The 20,581-nt window shown below is 43.0% G+C and overlaps 1 protein-coding gene across 6 annotated transcripts in view; it reads right to left on the bottom strand.

The window, feature by feature from the left end:
• The window catches only part of TRANK1 (tetratricopeptide repeat and ankyrin repeat containing 1), a 125,183-nt gene that overhangs the window by 85,806 nt on the left and 18,796 nt on the right, over nt 1-20,581 (bottom strand). For 5 of the 6 annotated variants that reach the window (XR_010114240.1, XR_008658548.2, XM_055283499.2 and 2 more), the window contains exon 2: nt 1,317-1,448. Coding sequence is in view for 3 of the 6 variants with exons in the window: in XM_055283499.2 (XP_055139474.2) it covers nt 1,317-1,448 (132 nt within the window). In the remaining 3 variants the exon portion in view is untranslated. Of the gene's footprint in view, nt 1-1,316; nt 1,449-20,581 lie in introns of those variants that run through there. The other variant, XM_055283525.2, reaches the window with a different exon arrangement.

The raw sequence follows: 20,581 nt of genomic DNA, 5'->3' as shown, positions 1-20,581 counted from the left end.
AAAACAGACTGAATACAGATGTAAGAAGCCAGCTGTCTTCTATGGAGACAAGACAGTAAGAAGGAGATTTACAAAAATGTGCAAGTTTTTGTTTTGGAAAATATACTTTAAAAACACAACATGTAATAGATTTACTGATATATTTATTTATTTATTTTTGAGACAGAGTTTCAGTCTTGTCACCGAGGCCAGAGTTCAATGGCATGATCTCAGCTCGCTGTAACATCTGCCTCCCATAATCAAGCGATTCTCCTGCCTCAGCCTCCTGAGTAGCTGGGATTACAGGCGTGCACCACTACGCCCGGCTAATTTTGTATTTTTAGTAGAGATGGGGTTTCACCATGTTGGCCAAGCTGGTCTTGAACTCCTGAAGTCAGGTGATCTGACCGCCTTGGCCTCCCAAAGTGCTGGGATTACAGGTGTGAGCCACTGTACCCAGCAAATTTATTGATTTTTGTTTGTTTGTTTGTTTTTGAGATGGAGTCTCACTCTGTCACCCGGGCTGGAGTGCAGTGGTGTAATCTCGGCTCACTGCAAGCTCCACCTCCCGGGTTCATGCCATTCTCCTGCCTCACCCTCCAGAGTAGCTGGGACTACAGGTGCCCACCACCACGCCCGGGTAATTTCTTGTATTTTTAATAGAGATGGGGTTTCACCGTGTTAGCCAGGATGGTCTCGATCTCCTGACCTCGTGATCCGCCCACCTCGGCCTCCCAAAGTGCTGGGATTACAGGCGTGAGCCACCGCCCCCAGCCAGTATTTTTAAATAAATACATATTTTATTTTTTTTATCAATTTTAAGTTCTAACATACGGTATTGACAGCTACAGCCTACATAAACAGAAGAAGCTCTTTAGGGTCCTCAGCAATGTTTAAGCATGTTGTAATACTACAATGTTTAAGAACAGGTCTATAAGAAGCTGAAGGGGCAAGGAAAGAGAAAGTGAAACTTAGTGCCCGGCGGGGTGTGCGCTGTGGCCAGGGAGTAAATGGCATAGATAATAAAGAAGATGAAATGAATGACAATGAAGAGGTTTGTTCAAAGACTTCAGTCATCCCATTAAATCTGACTCCTAGCCAGCCAGAAGGGGAAGTTTTGTTACGTTTATCAACAGTCCTCTGTGTTTCACTTTCTATTTCCCTTCTTACACAATCCCCGTTCACTTTCTAAGCTGACAATGCAGAGAAGATAAATAGGAAGTGAGGGAGAAAGAAAACAGAAACAGGGTGGAATGATAAGAAATGAAAAGAAATCATAAGGAACAGAGTCCCATGTACTGAAAAAGAAAAGATGAGGTGAAAATGCAAACACTTACCCCCACTGGTATAACTGCAGGAGAATCTGGATGGCTTCATCGTACTTTCTGATGGCCAAAGAGAAGTTCCCATTCTTAAGAACCTGGTTGCCGGATTCTTTCAGCAGCTCAGCGTAAGCTGTCAGGTCCATCCTGTGAGGAGACAGGGGAGAGGCTTGCTGCCAGACCCGTGCAGGGCATGTTCACCTTCCTGTCTGCATTGCTGAAATCTGGAGAAGGAGTTTGTTCACTATGGCCCCACCCACCTTCAAAGGGCACATCTTGTCAACACCTCTCACCACCAGGAAACCAGGCAGAGTGTCTGACAAGACCATTTCTTTGTCAGTTCTTTTCTGTTCTCAAGGGTGGCCAGACCAACTCCATTTATTCAGCATTAATGATCTGGAGGAGGCTGCTTCCATGCATGAGACAACATAAACCTGGTAGGTAGTGAGTGCTATCCCTGTAACTGACATTATTATTAATCTCATTTACCCATCACCACAGCCCACAGGAAGGCATTGTCCCCACTGTTCAGATGAGGAAACTGAGGCTCAGAGGTTCAAGTCACTTGCCTAAAATTCTGCTAATGGCATATCCCATTTGTGATCCCAGATCTGACCAATTCCTAGTTTCTGCTCTTGACCACTGTACCACATCACGTATTGGTAAAAACTCCGCTGATAGTACTTCCACTCTCTTAGAAGATGGGACAGGGAGGGGAGGTGAAGGCCTCAATATACAAGTGGCTAGGACACAGAGACATAACCACTGTCTCTCCTGTCCCCCTCCTTTCTTAAAACACTATAAAATAAGCCTTGAAATATTTGTCCCTGAGACAGCCATTGCCTGCCTACTTGTCTGTGTCCCCCAAGGGTATTTGCCTCTTTCAGGTCAAACCCCTATTTTGCTCATTTTTGTAGCCGTATGGCCTCGAACATAAGGGGTACTTAAATATCTGTGGTGTAACAATTTGAATGCCAGACCCAGAGAAGACGCACATTACTGATTTTCTCCAACGTGGCCTGGGTGGTTGGAGAGAACTGCCTGGCAGCCCTGACCACATGGGGGGCCTTGGTAAGTGTGCTGAACAAAGGCAGGAGAGGAGAGCGCCCAGGAAGATCTTAAGAAGCAGCTGCCAAGGAGGCAAGGAAAAGGTGGGGGTCAGAGTAGAGGTCCTTTAGTATTGCTTCCTCTCAAGATGGCAGAGGGAAAGGCAAATTGGTAGGGTAGGGTAGGTCTTAAATATGTGGACAGTTTCAGGTGTTCACAGACGACATGTAACTATGGGGTCATAAAATTTCTTGGGTGTCTTGATGACCAACACAATTCCTGGATAGACAGTAATTATTAATTTTATCATTTCAAATCCGAGTAAGGGGTCAGAGGCGGAAACAGACCCAAGCACACATAAGTGGTGATTTATTTTAAACAATTTGACTTCTTGGGAAAGGGGTTTTTGAACTGTACTCCACTTCTTAGGCAGAGCTTTAACAGAATGAGACACATGACTCTTAAGTCAGCATACAAAACTCTACCTATGCTTTTCATGTAGTAATCTCTAAATTATATGACTACTATTTACACAGAGATGACTAAGAAGAACATGAAAAAAATGTAAAGAACTATGTACTAGGGAATAAAGTATGCTTTTCTTTCAAATATTGTCAGCCATTTGTCCAGTAAATATTCTTTAAGCTGGTCATGGTCAAACAACTGAAACAAGAAAATTATTGTAATAACTGACAAAGAGTTCATATCCCTTCGTTATAAATAGCTTTCCACTGCAAGAAAAGACCAACATTCTCACCAAAATGTATAAGGGTCCTAAGAAACAATTCACAAAGAAACACCAAGTAATTGCTACTAAATATATGACAAGTGGGTAAATAGGATCACCCTCACTAGTGCATAAGTAAATCAAAAATTGAACAACAAAATATCATTGGAAAATAATTAAAAGAATGACACGAAATGTTGGGGACACTGCTTACAGAGGAAATAGAATACATCATAAATAGATTTAGCCTCATGGATGTTCACCACTTCGAAAACTTGGAAATAACTCTAAATGTTCCATAATATATAATGGGTTTAAATCAGTTATAGAAGATCCATATGTTAGAACACCACACAGTTATTTTTAAAATCATGCTGTGGATGGGCACGGTGACTCATGCCTATAATCCCAGCACTTTGGGAGGCTGAGGTGGGCAAACCACCTGAGGTCAGGAGTTCGAGTCCAGCCTGGCCAACATGACGAAACCCCATGTCTTCTAAAAATACAAAAATCAGACAAGTGTGGTGGCACACGCCTGTAATCCCAGCTACTCGGGAGGCTGAGGCAGGAGAATCGCTTGAGCCCAGGAGGGAGAGGTTGCAGTGAGCCAAGATCACACCACTACACTCCAGCCTAGGTGACAGAGTGAGACTCTATCTCCAAAAAATAAAATAAAATAACATAAAATAAAATAAAATAAAATAATGTTGTAAAAGACCCAGTGCGCTGGCTCATGCCTGTAATCCCAGCACTTTAGGAGGCTGATCACCTGAGGCAGGCGGATCACCTGAGGTCAGGAGTTCGAGACCAGCCTGGCCAACATGGTGAAACCCCGTCTTTACTAAAACTGCAGAAATTAGCCAGGCATAGTGGTGAGCACCTGTAATCTCAGCTTCTCGGGAAACTGAGGCAGAGAACTGCTTGAACCCAGGAGGCAGAGGTTGTAGTGAGCCAAGATCATGCCACTGCACTCCAGCCTGGGTGACAAGCGCGAACTCCATCTGGAAAAAAAAAATCTTGTTGTAAAAGAACATTTAATGACAGAGCAAGTTAGTAAATGAAAAATACAGGCCTATACAGTTGAAAAGGCATATAATCCCAAATTGTTTTAAATATATAAAATGTATTGAAAATATGCCAAAATGTTAAAAGCCACACCTTTGGGATTTGACAGAATTTTAATTTTCTTCCTTGATTTTCTGAATTTCCAATCACTCTACAATGTACCCTCTTACTAATCAGACCATAAATGTTATCAAACAGACTCTTTAAGGGTTTGACTGAAGAATTCAAACACAAGGCGTTTCCATTGTATTTACAAATACAAAAAAAACCTCTTCATTTCAAGATTATTTTTCATACTTCTCTAGAAATCAACAGTCAGCTCTTAATGTTATGTGGGCAACAACAAATGTATTCACCCACCTATGTTCTGCTTTTTCTTGATACAATCACATCAAAGGTGAAAGAACGAATGCCAACCATATGGAAGGCTTTTTTCTTCCTAATAGGATTCATTGAGAGTTACATTCTCATTACACGGAAGAATGCTTTATAGCTCTACAACAGAATACAGATGGCTCAGTTGTTGGGTCTTTAAAAAAACAAAAAGCTGACCAACTGATGATTTATTTATAAGATGAAATTATTAAATAAAAGTGGTAATAATTTACCATAAGGACAATATTCTTCAGAGCCAGTATCTGCTAAGTACCTACTATGTGCTTTACATCATTGTGTCTTTTCATTCTTATAAGAAGCCTCAGCCAGGCACAGTGGCTCACGCCTGTAAACCCAACACTTTGGGAGGCTGAGGCAGGCAGATCACCTGAGGTCAGGAGTTCGAGACCAGCCTGGCCAACATGGTGAAACCCCCATCTCTACTAAAAATATGCAAAAATTAGCCAGGCATGGTAGCGCGTGCCTATAGCCCCAGCTACTCAGGAAGCTGAGGCATGAGAATCACTTAAGCCCAGGAGATGCAGGTTGTAGTGAGCTGAGATCGAGCCACTGCATTCCAGCCTGGGCAACAGAGTGAGACTCTGTCAAAAAAAAAAAAAAGTGTTATAAGGTCAGCGTGACTGTGTCTCTATTTTGCACATAGGGAAAGTGAAGCAAAGACAGGTTAAGCCACTTACCACTTGCCACAGTCACACTGAAATTGGTAATGTGAGAATTCCAACCTAGGTGGCCTCACTTTAAGAGCCAAACTACACTCTGAAGGGCCAAGACAGAGGCTAAAAGATCAGCACCCAGTAAAATCACTAGGGTATTTTTTTTTTTTTTTTTTTTTTTTTTTTGAGATGGAGTCTCGCTCTTTCACCCTGGCTGGAGCGCAGTTGCGCGATCTCGGCTCACTGCAGGCTCCGCCCTCTGTGGTTCACGCCATTCTTCTGCCTCAGCCTCCCGCGTGGCAGGGACTACGCGTAGCTGGGACTACAGGAGCCCGCCACCTCGCCCGGCTAATTTTTTGTATTTTTAGTAGAGACGGGGTTTCACCGTGTTAGCCAGGATGGTCTCAATCTCCTGACCTCGTGATCCACCCGCCTCGGCCTCCCAAAGTGCTGGGATTACAGGCGTGAGCCACCGCGCCTGGCCTCACTAGGGTATCTTATACCCTTTACTCTATACTCTACCCTTTACCATTATACTCTACCCTGCACTTTCAGTTTCGTTAATGGTGTAAAAGCTACAAAATACTTAAGGACAACTGCACAGCTTCCTGGCTGGCTTTCAGAAATTTTCACTATGTCTCTATGAGAATTCAAACTCTAGTTGTTGGAAGCTGTCACAGGCTGCTGAGCTACATATGAGGAAGAAGATGCAAGAAAAATGCAAATGCACTGAGTAGATTTTGAAACAAGCAAGTCTGAAACAGAGCAGATCCAGGTGGTTGTGGTTTTTATGACTCATCGTGTATACGTATACACATGAAGTTCTGTAACTGACATACAGGATTACAGCAAAGACTGGCAACACAGATGGCCTGTGGGGGGGTTATTACTGAAATGGGCAGAGAGGATGGCTGTCCCTTCATACATTGTCTGGGTACTACTTGAATTCTTGACAACAAATTTGTTTACTTATTTTATTTTTCGGGGTTTTTTGTTTGCTTGCTTGCTTTTTTTGTTTAGGGTTGCCAAAAGACCCCAAAAGCAGTCAATGATCCAAGATTAACTCGGGAATGCTGGCAGCAGCAGTAGATCCAAATTGAAGCTAGAAAGAGTATGTCTTGACTCTGTCACCCAGGCTGGAGCGCAGTGGCGCGATCTTGGCTCACTGCAACCTCCGTCCCTCGAGTTCAAGCCATTCTCCTGCTTCAGCTTCCTGAGTAGCTGGGATTACAGGCTTGCGCCACCACGCCCAGCTAACTTTGTATTTTTAGTAGAGATGGGGTTTCCCCATGTTGGCCAGACTGGTCTCGAACTCCTGACCTCAAGTGATCCAGCCGCCTCGGTCTCCCAAAGTGCTGGGATTACAGGCTTGAGCCACCATGCCCGTCCTTTTCCTTCTATCTTTCTGTCTTTCTTTCTTGGCTGTTTGCTTGCTTGCTTTCTTGCTCGCTTACTTTCTTGCTTGCTTTCTTTTTCTTGCTTTCTTTCTCTCCTCTCCTCTCCTCTCTTTCTTTCTCTCTTTCTTTCTCTCTCTCTCTCTTAAAAGTGACTCTTTCCTCTTCCCCACAGGAAACGTGCCACAGACAGTCAAGGATAAAAATCCAAAGTCAGAATATATCCTGGGGACTTCAGTGTGTTTTGTTTTGTTTTCTTCTTTTTTTCTTGGGGAAAGGGGTACAAATGTGGGACGAAAAGAACAGGAATTTTCCTAAGAAACTCACTCAAAATATTTCATAAGGCCCCTGGAAAAGTATGAGGTGCTGCACCCAAGTCTTCCCTACCCAGGGCATTTAAATAGGACAAGACCGGAACACCTTGGCACCACTCCCCTCAGCTGTCTCACCATCCTGCCCCCACCGATCAAAGCCCAGTAAAGTGGCCTGCACTAAACCTAGGGCATTACCAGTGCAACTTATCCCCTTTGCCCATCAACTTTAAGTTATTCCTCATTTATTTACAGCCTCAATTACACCCAACTACATGCACACCAAAGATGGTATTACTAAAGCCAGTTGACCAGACCAGCTCCGAACTGTTTTTGTAAAATTTATAACATAAAAGTCATTCTCACAGCAAAAAGTAAACACCATAAATAATTATCTACCTCTCCAATATCTGGGGTCTCTTGACTGCTTTTGGGTTTGTTTTTGTTTTTTTTTTTTTTTTGAGACTGAGTCTCACTCTTTCGCTCAGGCTAGAGTGCAGTGGTGCAATTTTGGCTCACTGCAAACTCCATCTCCTGGGTTCAAGCTATTCTCCTGCCTCAGCCTCCCAAGTAGCTGGGATTACAGGTGCACACCACCATGCCAGGCTAATTTTTGTATTTTTAGTAGAGACAGGCTTTTCACCACGTTGGCCAGGCTGGTCTTGAACTCCTGAGCTCAAGTGAGCGCTCAGGTGATCCCTCGGTCTTCCGAAGTGCTGGGATTACAGACATGAGCCACTGCACCCAGCTGGTTTCTTCCTTTTTTTTTTTTTTAAAGTAAATTTTATTGAGGTACAATTTACATATGATAAAATTCACCTGTTTTAAGCGTTCAATTCATTTAACAAAATTTACAGTCATGTAACCACAACCACAGTCATGATATAGAACACCCCCAATCCCCCATCCCCAGCTCCTGGGAACATTTTTCTGAATTTTTTATTTATTTATTTATTTATTTCGAGACGGAGTTTTCACTCTTGTCACCCAGGCTGGAGTGCAATGGCACGATCTCGGCTCACTGAAACCTCTGCCTTGTGGGTTGAAGCTATTCTCTTCCCTCAGCCTCCCTAGTAGCTGCTATTACAGGTGCCCGTCACCACGCCCAGCTAATTTTTGTATTTTTAGTAGAGACGGGGTTTCACCATGTTGGCCAGGCTGGTCTCAAACTCCTGACTTAAGGTGATCCACCTGCCTCGGCCTCCCAAAATGCTGGGATTACAGGTGTGAGCCACCACACCAAGCCTATCTTATTTCTTTTTTGTTTTTTGAGAAGGAGTCTCATCTCTGTCACCCAGGTTGGAGTGCAGTGGCCCGATCTCTGCTCATTGCAAGCTCCACCTCCTGGGTTGACGCCATTCTCCTGCCTCAGCCTCCTGAGTAGCTGAGACTACAGGCGCCGGCCACCACGCCAGGCTAATTTTTTCTATTTTTAGTAGAGATGGGGTTTCACTGTGTTAGCCAGGATGGTCTAAATCTCCTGACCTCGTGATCCACCCACCTTGGCCTCCCAAAGTCCTGGGATTACAGGTGTGAGCCACCGCGCCCGGCCTACCTATTTTATTTCTTAAATTGACATATTGATAATGTACATATTCATAGTGATGTTTTGATACATATAATGTATAAGTGATCAGATCAGGGTATGTAGCATATCCGTCATCTCAAACATTTATTATTTCTTTGTGTTGAGAATGTTCAATATCCTCCTTCTACCTATTTGAACTACAAGTTATTGTTAACTACAGTCATCCTACAGTGATAAAGAACTGTTTTTAATTTTCACACACCCAACACACATGTGCCTTCCCACTGGATCTGAACTTTCAGCACACCCTAGTCCTATTGTTTATATAGCATCTACCCTATCCTGGGCACTGTGCTGGGGATCAGGAGTCTGATGGTGAAAGGATGGCCACTATCCCCACCTTCCAGAAATTTACTGTCTGTTAGGGAGATGAACATTAAGTACATCAATAATCACACAAATATTATAGTTAAAATATTTTTCTTCTTATGAAGAAAAATTAGAGGGTATAAGAAAGCCTGTAATAGGAGATCACAGCTTAGATTGCAGGGATCAAGGCAAGTCTGTTGGAATTGACATTTAAGACAAGATCTAAATAGTGAGCAGTTAGCCCAGTGACGAGGACAGTAGGTGTCCAGGCCACGGAAACAGCACATGCAAAAGCTCTGAGCTTCACAGTTCAAGAACTGCCAGGTGAGTAGGATGCAAAAGTGAAGCTGAAAGAGTAGGTAATTGCTACAGTAAGTAGATGATGGATCTTGAAGGCCATCAGAGGGTCTTTTCTTTTCTTTTTTTTTTTTTTTTTTTTTTTTTTTTTGAGACAGAGTCTTGCTCTGTCACCCAGTGGCACGATCTTGGCTCGCTGCAAGCTCAGCCTCCCGGGTTTATGCCATTCTCCTGCCTCAGCCCCCCGAGTAGCTGGGACTACAGGCATCCGCCACCATGCCCAGCTAATTTTTTCTATTTTTTGGTAGAGACGGGGTTTCACCTTGTTAGCCAGGATGGTCGTGATCTCCTGACCTCGTGATCCGCCCGCCTCGGCCTCCCAAAATGCTGGGATTACAGGCGTGAGCCACCTCACCTGGCCCCATTAGAGGGTCTTGGAATTCATCTAAATGCAACTGGGAAAGAAGCATTGTCTATGACAACTTTCTGTGATAATGCAAATGTTCAATTTTATACTATACAATACAGAAGCCACTAGCCACAACTGGCTACTGTTCATTTGAAATATGACTAGTACAAATGAAGAACGGAATTTCAAATCTAACTTAATTTTAATTAACTTTGCAATACATAGCCACATGTGGCTAGTGGTTACCGTACTGAACAGTAAAGCACTAGAGGGTTTTAGCTTGGGGATTAACACGATCCAATTGGGCCTGGCACAGTGGCTCACATCTGTAATCCCAGCACTTTGGGAGGCCAAGGTGGGCAGATCACGAGGTCAGGAGTTCAAGACCAGCCTGGCCAACATGGTGAAACTCCGTCTCTACTAAAAAAATACAAATTAGCCCGGCATGGTGGCACGTCCCTGTAATCCCAGCTACTCAGGAGGCTGAGGCAGGAGAATTGCTTGAACCCAGGAGGCAGAGGTTGCAGTGAGCCAAGATCGTGTCACTGCACTCCAGCCTGGGTGACAGAGCAAGACTCCGTCTCAAAAAATAAAATAAAATAAAATAAACAAGATCCAACTGATACTTCCAGATCATCCTGGCTGAAGGCAAGATGGAGAGAAATGAGCCAATGTAAAATGAATGCAGGAAAAGCAGCCAATAAGAGGTCCTGATGAATTTCATGGGCGTGAGAGTGGAAGGCAGAAGAAATCAATTCCAAGGCTTTTAGCCAAATTTTACTTTGCATTATACAAACAGGGGCTTTGGTTTCAAATATAAACGTATTTTTTTGTGGGGTTTTTTTTGTTGGTTTTTTTGGGTTTTTTTTTTTTTTTTTTTTGAAGAAACGGAGTCTTGCTCTGTCACACAGCCTAGAGTGCAGTGGTGCAATCTTGGCTCACTGCAGCTTCCACCTCTCCCAGGTTCAAGAGATTCTCCTGCCTCAGCCTCCCAGGTAGCTGGGATTACAGATGTACGCCACCACACCTGGCTAATTTTTTAATTTTTAGTAGAGACAGAGTTTCACCATGTTGGCCAGGCTGGTCTTGAACTGCTGACCTCAAATGACCTATCCACCTCAGCCTCCCAAAGCACTGGGATTACAAGTGTGAGCCACTATGCCCGGCCAAATGCATGTAATATTGGATTTTCTTTTATACAAACACACACACACACACACACACACACACACAGCCTAGCTCCCTGAGGATAACTATTGCAATACCACTGCATCTAATGGGGCAAAATATATGCTCTATAAAGCACATAAATTTGGGAAATACACAAAAGCCTCGAATAGATAACCTTAAAACTGTCAAAGATAAACCAAATAGAAATATATTCTATATTTTTTTCATGAAATGGGAAAAAAGAAATATATTCTATAGGACAATATACGTTATGAGCTAAATATGGAGTCATCAACCCATTAAAGTGTTTCAGCAACAACAGCAGGGGAAGGAGGAGGCAGGAGACACAGAGAACCATTCTCCCCTCTAAAAGAGAAGTCATCCCCATACCAGGACCAGGAAAGATCAAGAGGTGAAGTTCTTTCTTTCTTTTTGTGTATTTATCTGTTTGTTTAAGGGAGGGCAGGAGATGTTGGACGTTTGGTGGGAGCAGAGAAGGGAGAGGCGAGTTTAAGATTTTCTCCAAGTACCATTTCTTTCATTACCAAGTATTTAGTAAACTTGGGGCTATCTCTATATGTATTAATCTGGAATTGGTTTTCCCTATAGCATGCATTCTCAATGGAGCAATATTGCCCCCAAGGGAAAAAAAATGGGTTATTGGGGAGTAAAAATGTTTATTCTTTTCATGTACAAAGCACAGATATACATGCAATACAAAAAAAAAGGATATACAGTATTATCTGTGGTATTAAAATTTCATGGGGGGTGGGAAGCTAGATTAGCTAAAAGTCTGAAAAGGTTGGGAGGAGCTATAATGAAAAAATGCTTGAGTAACACTACCCTAGAGGAAATTGAGGGATGGAGGAAAGGGTGTTAAATGTAAACAAAAGATCTACTGATGAATGTATAAACAAAATGTGGCATATACATACAGTGGAGTACTATTTAGCCTTAGAAAGGAAGGAAATCCTGACACAAGATACAACATGGATGAACCTTCAGGGCATCATGCTAAGTGAAATAAGCCAGTCACCAAAAAACAAGTATTTTACAATTCTACTTATATGAGCTACTTAAAATAGTCAATTTCATAGAAACAGAAAGTAGAACTGTGGTTACCAGGTACTGTAAGGAAGGAGAAATGGGAGGTTGTTGTCTAATGAACGTGGAGTTTCAGTTTTGCAAATGAAAAAGTTCCAGAAATCATTTGCACAATATGAATGTGCTTAACATTACTGAACTGTACACTCAAAAAGCGTTAAGATGGCAAATTATGTTTTGTGTTTTCTACCACAGTTAAATTTTGTTTTAAGTAAAAAGAAAATAAAGCAAAAACCCAGAAAGAAAGAGAGAGAGAGAGAAAGAAAGAAGAAAGAAAGAAAGAAGAAAGAAAGGAAAGAAAGAAAGAAAGAAAGAAAGAAAGAAAGAAAGAAAGAAAGAAAGAAAGAAAGGAAGGAAGGAAGAAAGAAAGAAAGAAAGAAAGGGAGGAAGGAAGGAAGGAAGGAAGGAAGGAAGGAAGGAAGGAAGAAAGAAAGAAAGAAAGAAAGAAAGAAAGAAAGAAAGAAAGAAAGAGAAAGAAAGAAAAGAAAGAGAAAGAAAGAAAGAAAGAAAGAAAGAAAGAAAGAAAGAAAGAAAGAAAGAAAGAAAGAAAGAAAGGAAGGAAGGGAAATGCCAGTGTAAATGAATATGTTCTGGACTTGTATTTCTACTCGAAGTTTGACAGAAACATTACTGATTTTCCTTATGCACACTATGTTACACCATCATACCCAAAAGATGGCAGGATATCAAAGTTTCCTCGGTTTTGTAGTAGTACTGATTTACATGCACATTCAGGAAAGTAAAAGCAGCCGAGATACTAATTACTTACAGAGCCATCCTAAGACCCTGGCCCCACTGACAAGATGACAGTTAAAATATCCCCCAGCAGGCATCACAGGCAGGTGGGTTTGCAGTATTCAAAGTATAATTTATGTGCCCATAAAAAAACTATATTATGCAATAAGGATATGAGGGGTTACAGTCAAATGGTCAAACAACATACAGCAACAATTACCATGCAATATTAACAAAGACATACAGTAGAGGTCTGTCATATCCCATTATCTTGATGGGCCCAATTTTTTTTTAACATTTTTATTGAGGCAAAACATAGTATAATGTGTGTAACATGCACTACTCTTCGGTGTTCAGCTCTGATTTTTATACCCATCTACCCATCTAACTCCCACCTGGGTGAATATATGGAACATTTCCAGGTCTCCAGAAGGTTCCCTCTTGTCCATTCCTAGTCTAAACCCACCTTCTTCACCACTATTCTGATCTGTAAACTATAAATGAGTTTTACATGTTCTTGAACCCCATAATAACATAGTGGGTTCCCTCTTTCCTTAAAGATTATCCATGTGAGACTCAACTATATTGTTGTATATATCAGTAACTCCTTTCTCTTATTGCTGTGTAGTGTTTGATTTTATGAATATACCACAATGTACTTATCCATTCTGTTGATGGGCATTTGAATTGTTTCCAGTTTGAGATAACTGTGAATAAAGCTGTTATAAATGACCCTATCTATGTCTTTCAGTGAGTTATTTGTCTGCCTTTCTTCCCAGGAGTGGATCTGCTAAGTGACAGGGAAGATGTGCTGTTTACTTTTAGTAGAGACTGCCAGTTTTCCAAGTGGTTGAACCAATTTATACTCCCAAAAGCAGTGTTTTGTGTATATAAACTGCCAACATTTGTCAATTCTGCGCACTATCAATCTTTTTAATTTTAGCCACTGTGGTATCTTATTGTGGTTTTAATTAGCATTTTCCTGATGACTAATAATGTTGTGTGCCTTTTATTGGCCATATGAGTGTCCTTTTGTGAAGCTCCAAATATAACCAATCCTAGAAGAGTTGTTTGTTTTGTTTTTAATAATTAACCACTAGATGACAATATGCCAGGCCCATTTTAGCTCACGTTCTTGCAATATTGCTAATAGCAGGGGAAAGAATGGACTCTGACCTGCACACTGGACAGCCATCATTCTGCTATACGGTACACAAACTATAATAAGCTCAGGAAATAAATTCTCTTACAATGCTTTACCAATAAATGGCTAAGGATATTTCATTAGATTATAGTGACAGCATGGTGCCAGCAAATATTCTTGTAAAAAACTAAAAACAGGTTAAACTTTTATGTCAGATAGTTGAAAGCTGACCCTTAGTAACAGTTAACGATATTTATAATTTAGGAAGCTCTGACACTCTACCCATTTAGCTACAATGAACCATTCTTGGGACCTTTGAAGTGGCAACTCCTTCCTCACTGAGTCCCAGTTTTGTTTCTGTTATTTGCCTCTCTTCCCCAAGCTCCTTAGACTTAAGGGAAGCTGACTCCACCCTTACTTCCTAAGGGTCTGATGAGCAAATTTATCTCCCTGACAGAAACTGGTTCAGTATTGAGTGTAGGGCACAATTCTGGCCCCTGAAACTTAAAAAGATGTTTATTGGAGGATTCTGAGACAGTGTTTTATCATCATTCTGGATAAGCTTCTAGAAGAGAATGTCTCTATTACACGGGGCACTGTCCAGTGTGGAAGTGAAGCTGTGAATCCTGACACTGAGATGTGTAAATGTATGGCCCTACATTTCAGCTGCATTTTGCTTCCAGCGTAAGGATGAAACCAACACTCACAGGATGAAACCAACACTGACAGAAGAGGATAGGGCCCAGGGAAATAAAGGAAAATAGTGGGGAGCCATCAATTTGGGGAGAATCCTGAGGCCTGCCCTATCTCTGGACTCCTACTTATATGAGTGCATCAGTTAGGATGACTTTGGCTGCAAACGAGGAGTTGGGGGGTGCATAATTTTCTTATTGGATACAATGAGTTCTAAATTTCTCTTCAAAGAATCGGTATGTCAGTATGTTCAGTTCTTTGTCCTCCATTTTAAAGTTTAACTTCCTCGTAGTTTCAGTAAACAACCTTTTCCACCAGTTTTAATCAGTAGTTCACATCTGTTCCCCTGGTCACCGGCTCCATCCTGACTCACCCTGGTTACCTGCTTTGACCTGAGTCACCCCCGGTCACCTGCTCTGACCTAAGTCACCTTCGGTTACCTGTTCCATAACTGTCTTTCCTGCCAAACTGCTCACCCCGCCACTCTGGCTCATACTCCTGCTCTCTTTAAAATAGCCAATTGGAATTGGCTTAGACTGTGCCGTCCAACCCTAGCCAATAGGGGAACGACACAGCAGTAGGGGCTACCTGCAACAGGAATAAGAATCCCTTCCCCTCCCCTGTCCAGGTGTGCTCTCAGCATTACTCCATTCACAAGTTGCATCCTCCTATAGAAGTAAAAATTGCCTTGCTGAGAAAATTAAATTTATGTTCCAGTGCTATTTCTTTGCAGCACCGAAAATTTATTTGTAACATTCTCACAGAATCAGAAGTAAGGGAGTAAGAGCACAGCTCTTTATCTCTCTGTAACACCACCCTAAGCACACTGGCTTTGTGCCCTCATGCTTGTCCTCTCAAGATTGAAGGTTGCTGTAACTCCAGGCATCACATTAAAGACAGGAAGAAGGGGTCCCTGCAACCATTGGCTCCCTGGTACCACAATCTCTTTATAAAACAGGAAAACTTTCCCAAAACCCCCAAGTAGACTTCTCTGCATTTCACTAGTCAGAAATAGGAATCTAGAAAAATAAGTATGTGGCTCTATAATGGTAGGTGGCCAGGGAGGAGAATGCAGGAAGGAGCTGCTGGGTTTGCCAAACAACAGGGTGAGCCAGTACATATCCTTATTGTTTAAGTTAGGCTTTCTGTTACTTATAACTAAAAGCACAGCAGGCCAGGTATGGTGGCTCACACCTGTAATCCCAAAACTTTAGAAGGCCAGGCTGGGAAGATTACTTGAGCTTAGGAGTTCCATACCAACCTAGGCAACACAGTGAGACCCCATCTCTACAAAATAAAAATTTAAAAATTAGCCAAACATGGTGGCATGCACCTGTAATTCCAGCTATTTGGGAGACTGAGGCTGAAGATCACTTGAGCCCTGGAGGTCAAGGCTGTGGTAAACCATGACTATGCCACTGCACTCCAGCCTGGGTGACAGAGTGAAACCCCATCTCAATAAAAATAATAATAATAATAAATAAAAAATGAAAGCAGGGCAATTTGCTCTGTGACAGTTACCATTCTATCTGCTACTATTACTATTCTATCTGGAACATTCTGTCCAATGTGGTAACCACACATGGCTATTTACATTTTAATTTAACTAAAATTAAATACAATTAAAGGTTCAAGGCCGGGCGCAGTGGCTCACGCCTGTAATCCCAACACTTTGGGAGGCCGAGGTGGGTGGATCACAAGGTCAGGAGTTGGAGACCAGCCTGGCCAACGTGGCGGAACCCTGTCTCTACTAAAAAATACAAAAATTAGCTGGGTGTGGTGGTGGGCGCCTGTAACCCCAGCTACTCAGGAGGCTGAGGCAGGAGAATCACTTGAAACCAGAAGGTGGAGGTTGCAGTGAGCCGAGATCATGCCACTGCACTGTAGCCTGGGCGAAAAAGCGAAACTCCATCTGAAAAACAAAAATACAAAAAACATAGCTGGGTGTGGTGGCATGCACCTGTAGTCCCAGCTACTTGGGAGGCTGAGGCAGGAGAATCGCTTGAACCCAGGAGGCAGAGGTTGCAGTGAGCTGAGACCACACCACTGCACTCCAGCCTAGGAGACACAGCAAGACGCTATCTCAAAAAAAAAAACAAAGGTTCAATTCCTCAGTCACTCTAGCCACATTTCAAGTACTCCATTGTCTTACGTGGCTAGTAGCTATCATATCTGTGGAGTCCTAATTAGGAACAGGAAGTCAGGCTGGCAGGGCCAAGGGAAAGCAACAACAGACATCAGATAAACTATAAGTCTGTCTTTCTTCATGGTCCAGGACACACAGCGCTCCTGTGCAAATAACTTGTAATCTTCCTTTGCCCAACTATCACCAGACACCTGCAGGTTAGCTCACTGCAAACTTGGTGTTTTATTGGCACTGCATGTAGCATTCTGCAGCCTAAGAACCATCCTATAAAATCCCCAGCAAGACTCTGTTTCCTGGCAGTCAGCTCCTCTTCTGCTGATTCTGCCTGTTGCCCTCTTGTAACATATTTTCCTATTTTCTCTAATAAATCCACCCTTCTTCACCTACAACTGTCTTGGTAAATGTTTTTTTTTTTTTTTTTTTTTTGAGATGGAGTCTCGCTCCAGTTGCACAGGCTGGATTGCAGTGATGCAGTCTCGGCTCACTGCAACCTCCACCTCCCAGGTTCATGCGACTCTCCTGCCTCAGCCTCCCGAGTAGCTGGGATTACAGGTGTGCGCCACCACGCCCAGCTAATTGTTGTATTTTTAGTATACATGGGGTTTCACCATGTTGCCCAGGCTGGTCTCGATCTCCTGACCTCAGGTGATCCACCTGCCTCAGCCTCTCAAAGTGCTAGGATTACAGGTGTGAGCCACGGTGCCTGGCCTTGGTAAATTCTTTTACCCCCATGCCACCAGCATAGTCACTGCTCACCCACAACATTTTGGTGGCCTGTAGGGGGAACTCTCTCTGGATGGGAACTCTGTCTCCTCACAAGAAACTCTCTCACCTCTCTCTTTCCCTTTCTCAAGTCAGCACCCTCCGAGAATAGCCTGTAAGCAAGGAGGCAACTGCAGGTCTCTGGCAGGAGCTACACTCCGGTGGGACTGAAAGGCGACTGTGTGGAAGCATCTGACGGCCGCTGCCCAGTTTGGGTGAGGGACCTGGGTTCACTTACTCTTTTCAGTCTTTCAGCAGCTGGCTTCTTAACCATCCTGGTACTCTCCAGTGCTGCCTGAAGGCCAAAGGGTGAACAGGGCTGGCTGCCTTGCCTGAAGGGAAAAAGACTCTCTCTCCTATCTGGCAGCAGCAGCTCGTTCAAAGCGAATTCACACACGTTTGGAGTAACTCAGGTGCTCTCTTTCTCACTCTACTTTCTCCTGTGGGGTCAGCCAGCCATCCTGTCTTGGACATTGCTAAATCAGCTGACCTCGGACAGCCTCAAAATGGTGAGGGTTCCCTTACCCACTCCCTCTCCTGGGCGGGCACCAGGTGAGATCATCCTTTACCCTTTTTTCCTCGTACCTGGGCTGATCACTCAGAGTGAGTACCTGGACTGGCCGTCCAGCGTTAAGGCCCCTAGCAGCCAAGTGCTCTTTTCTAATAGGTGGAACGCCCCTTTGAAAGTGCACCCAAGTCCCTCAGCAGACACAAGTGGAACCCTCTTTTCATCTTGCCAGGATGTCCCAAGAGAAAGTGCAATTAGTGCCCTCAAGTGGCAACGCCCCCAAGCAGCATGTTTTCCAGTCCCACCATGGGACAAACCCCATCTGTCCTTCAAACACTCCTCTGGACTACATTCTAAAGCATTAAAACAAATTTAATTCTCAGACTCTCAAAAAAGAGAAATGTGTAATTCTCTTGTGTAACACAGCATAACCCTTATGCAAAAGAAATCATCAAATTAGCCTCCTCAGTCTTTTATAACCAAGAGCAGAATAAGGAGAACAGGGCCAGAAAGAAAGACGCAGAGACAAAAAGCAGGCTCAACTGTTGGCTGCTTCACAACACCCCAGCCCCCTCCTCGTTGCCCTAAGGACACTCCTCCAGATAACTGCCACCGGTGCAAAAGTCCAGGCCACTAAAAGGCAAAGCACCTCAACTGAATAAATGAAAAAAAGCCCCACATGCTTGCCCCCTCTGCCACAAGCTTGGCCACTGGAAACAGGACTGCCCTGAGAGCCAAAGGACCCCCCGGACAGTATCCCAAACCCCAGTGGCTTTAAGCTAAAGAGGCTCTCTGCTCCTGCTAAAAATAGCTCACCTTAACTGGTAACTTGCAGAGGTGAGGAAGAATTCATCTCACACCATAAAGGTCTGGGGTGCTAAGGCTCTCCCTGATGGGAGAAAAACAAGGGTGTTGGGGTATTGGCCCCACACCATTCAGTGGCTGAAAGGGGGTAACCCAGGCAATCTCACACAAACTTTACAGGAGGCATACAAACTCTCCTGTAAAGTTTAACCTTTTCCTCTCTGTTCTTTTTTTCTTTTCCTGTTCAATCTAGGGGTCCAGATTGAAAAGACAGTTTCTAACATCCTAACCCCTGATTTTATTGTTCTTTTTAAAACTCCAGCTGGTTACATATTATGGCCTGTTTTGTGCACATTTTAAACTAATGGGCAAACTACAATAAGAAAAAGTCAGAGCTCAAATGGTTAACCTGCACCATAGGGTTAAGTAGAATCATGTAAAGTTCTCCATCTTCCTCTTTTTTTTTTTCTGTCTGCTTTAAATCTACTGTTACAAAGTTGCTGGTGCTGAGATAAGACTCGTTATTTATGATCCAACTAGAATGTAAACATTGGAAACTCATTCAAAGTTAAAGAAAAAAAAGGTAAAAGAAGTTTTGTTAAACAAACAACCTAGAATTTTTTTAACCTTCCTTAAAAGTTAGTAAGTCCAATACCTCTTTCGAATCTTTCTTTTTTTTTTTTTTTTTTTGAGATGGAGTCTCACTCTGTCGCCCAGGCTGGAGTGCAGTGGTGCAATCTCCGCTCACTGCAGGCTCTGCCTCTCAGGTTCAAGCAATTCTCCTGCCTCAGCCTCCCGAGTAGCTAGGACTACAGGCACTCACCACCACACCCAGCTAATTTTTGTATTTTGAGATGGGGTTTCACCATGTTGGCCAGGATGGTCTTGATCTCCTGACCTCATGATCCACCCACCTTGGTCTCCCAAACTGTTGGGATTACAGGCATGAGCCACTGTGCTCAGCCGTTGAATCTTATTCTTAAAGCTAACTCTTTTACTTCAGTTCTACTGCAGGCTCTCAGTAATTCTCCAACTACCTCTCTTAAGCACCTTCACCCTCTTAATATTGATGCTTTTATAAGGAAGGTAGTATACAATTGCTTTTTGCAAGGAAACTTCCAAGATTACTGCCCAGACAAAATTTCTTTATATTTGTCCCAGTAATGACGTATACCCCGACACCACAACAACAATGTGCTGAGGTACTTGGTGTTTAACTGTTTTTCTTATACTCTTTACAGCCCTTCTTCTTTCCTGTCTTCCTGAGTTTCCTGTATATTGTCATTTTCCCTAAACATGGCTCTGTTTTTATTTGTCTATCATGGCTAACTATTGTTTCAATGGCTATACACAGGCATCCACTCTACTCAGTAACATCACAGGTTGCTAACATAACACACAGCACTAACTGCTGGATGTGCCCTCGCAAACAAGCACTTGAGGATGACATTACACTCTTAGCAGTCCCATGACATGATCTACAGAAGAAATTGTTAAGCCCAATACTCTGGATTAGACTATACCGTTTACAAGCACACAAAAAACACAGGTCTGGGAGAGGGACCTGGGCCGATGGAACCCTCGTGTCAATCATCCACCGTGACAAAGCAAATAGGGAAGGCACCAGAAATGGCTTGTAAGGCTCGCCTCTGCATCAGAAACTCCAAGGGGTCTGGCCCTTTCCTAGGGGCTTTAACACAAGCCCATTATAGTTACATCATTAACTATAATCAAATGTACCAGGAATGGTAGCCAAACAACAACTCTAACGAGTTCGCTGTGTACCTCTGCAGGTTTTCTCTATGGTTGGGAAACAACAAAGTTAATGCCAGCAAAATTTAGAGTGATTCTTTTATGCCTATAAATAGTTCAGCAAATGAGACAGAATACAGAGGAAAAAGTGTCAAAACTGGGCAACTTCTTAACCTCATTAAGATGTCTACATCTGTTCCTCAATTTTCCCTTATCCCATCAATATTTAAAAACCTTATTTGTCAGGCCAGGCTCCACTTCTCCTG

Source organism: Symphalangus syndactylus, chromosome 1, assembly GCF_028878055.3.
Source record: "Symphalangus syndactylus isolate Jambi chromosome 1, NHGRI_mSymSyn1-v2.1_pri, whole genome shotgun sequence".
Classification (NCBI taxonomy): domain Eukaryota; kingdom Metazoa; phylum Chordata; class Mammalia; order Primates; family Hylobatidae; genus Symphalangus; species Symphalangus syndactylus.
This window is presented reverse-complemented; position numbering and strand designations above follow the sequence as displayed.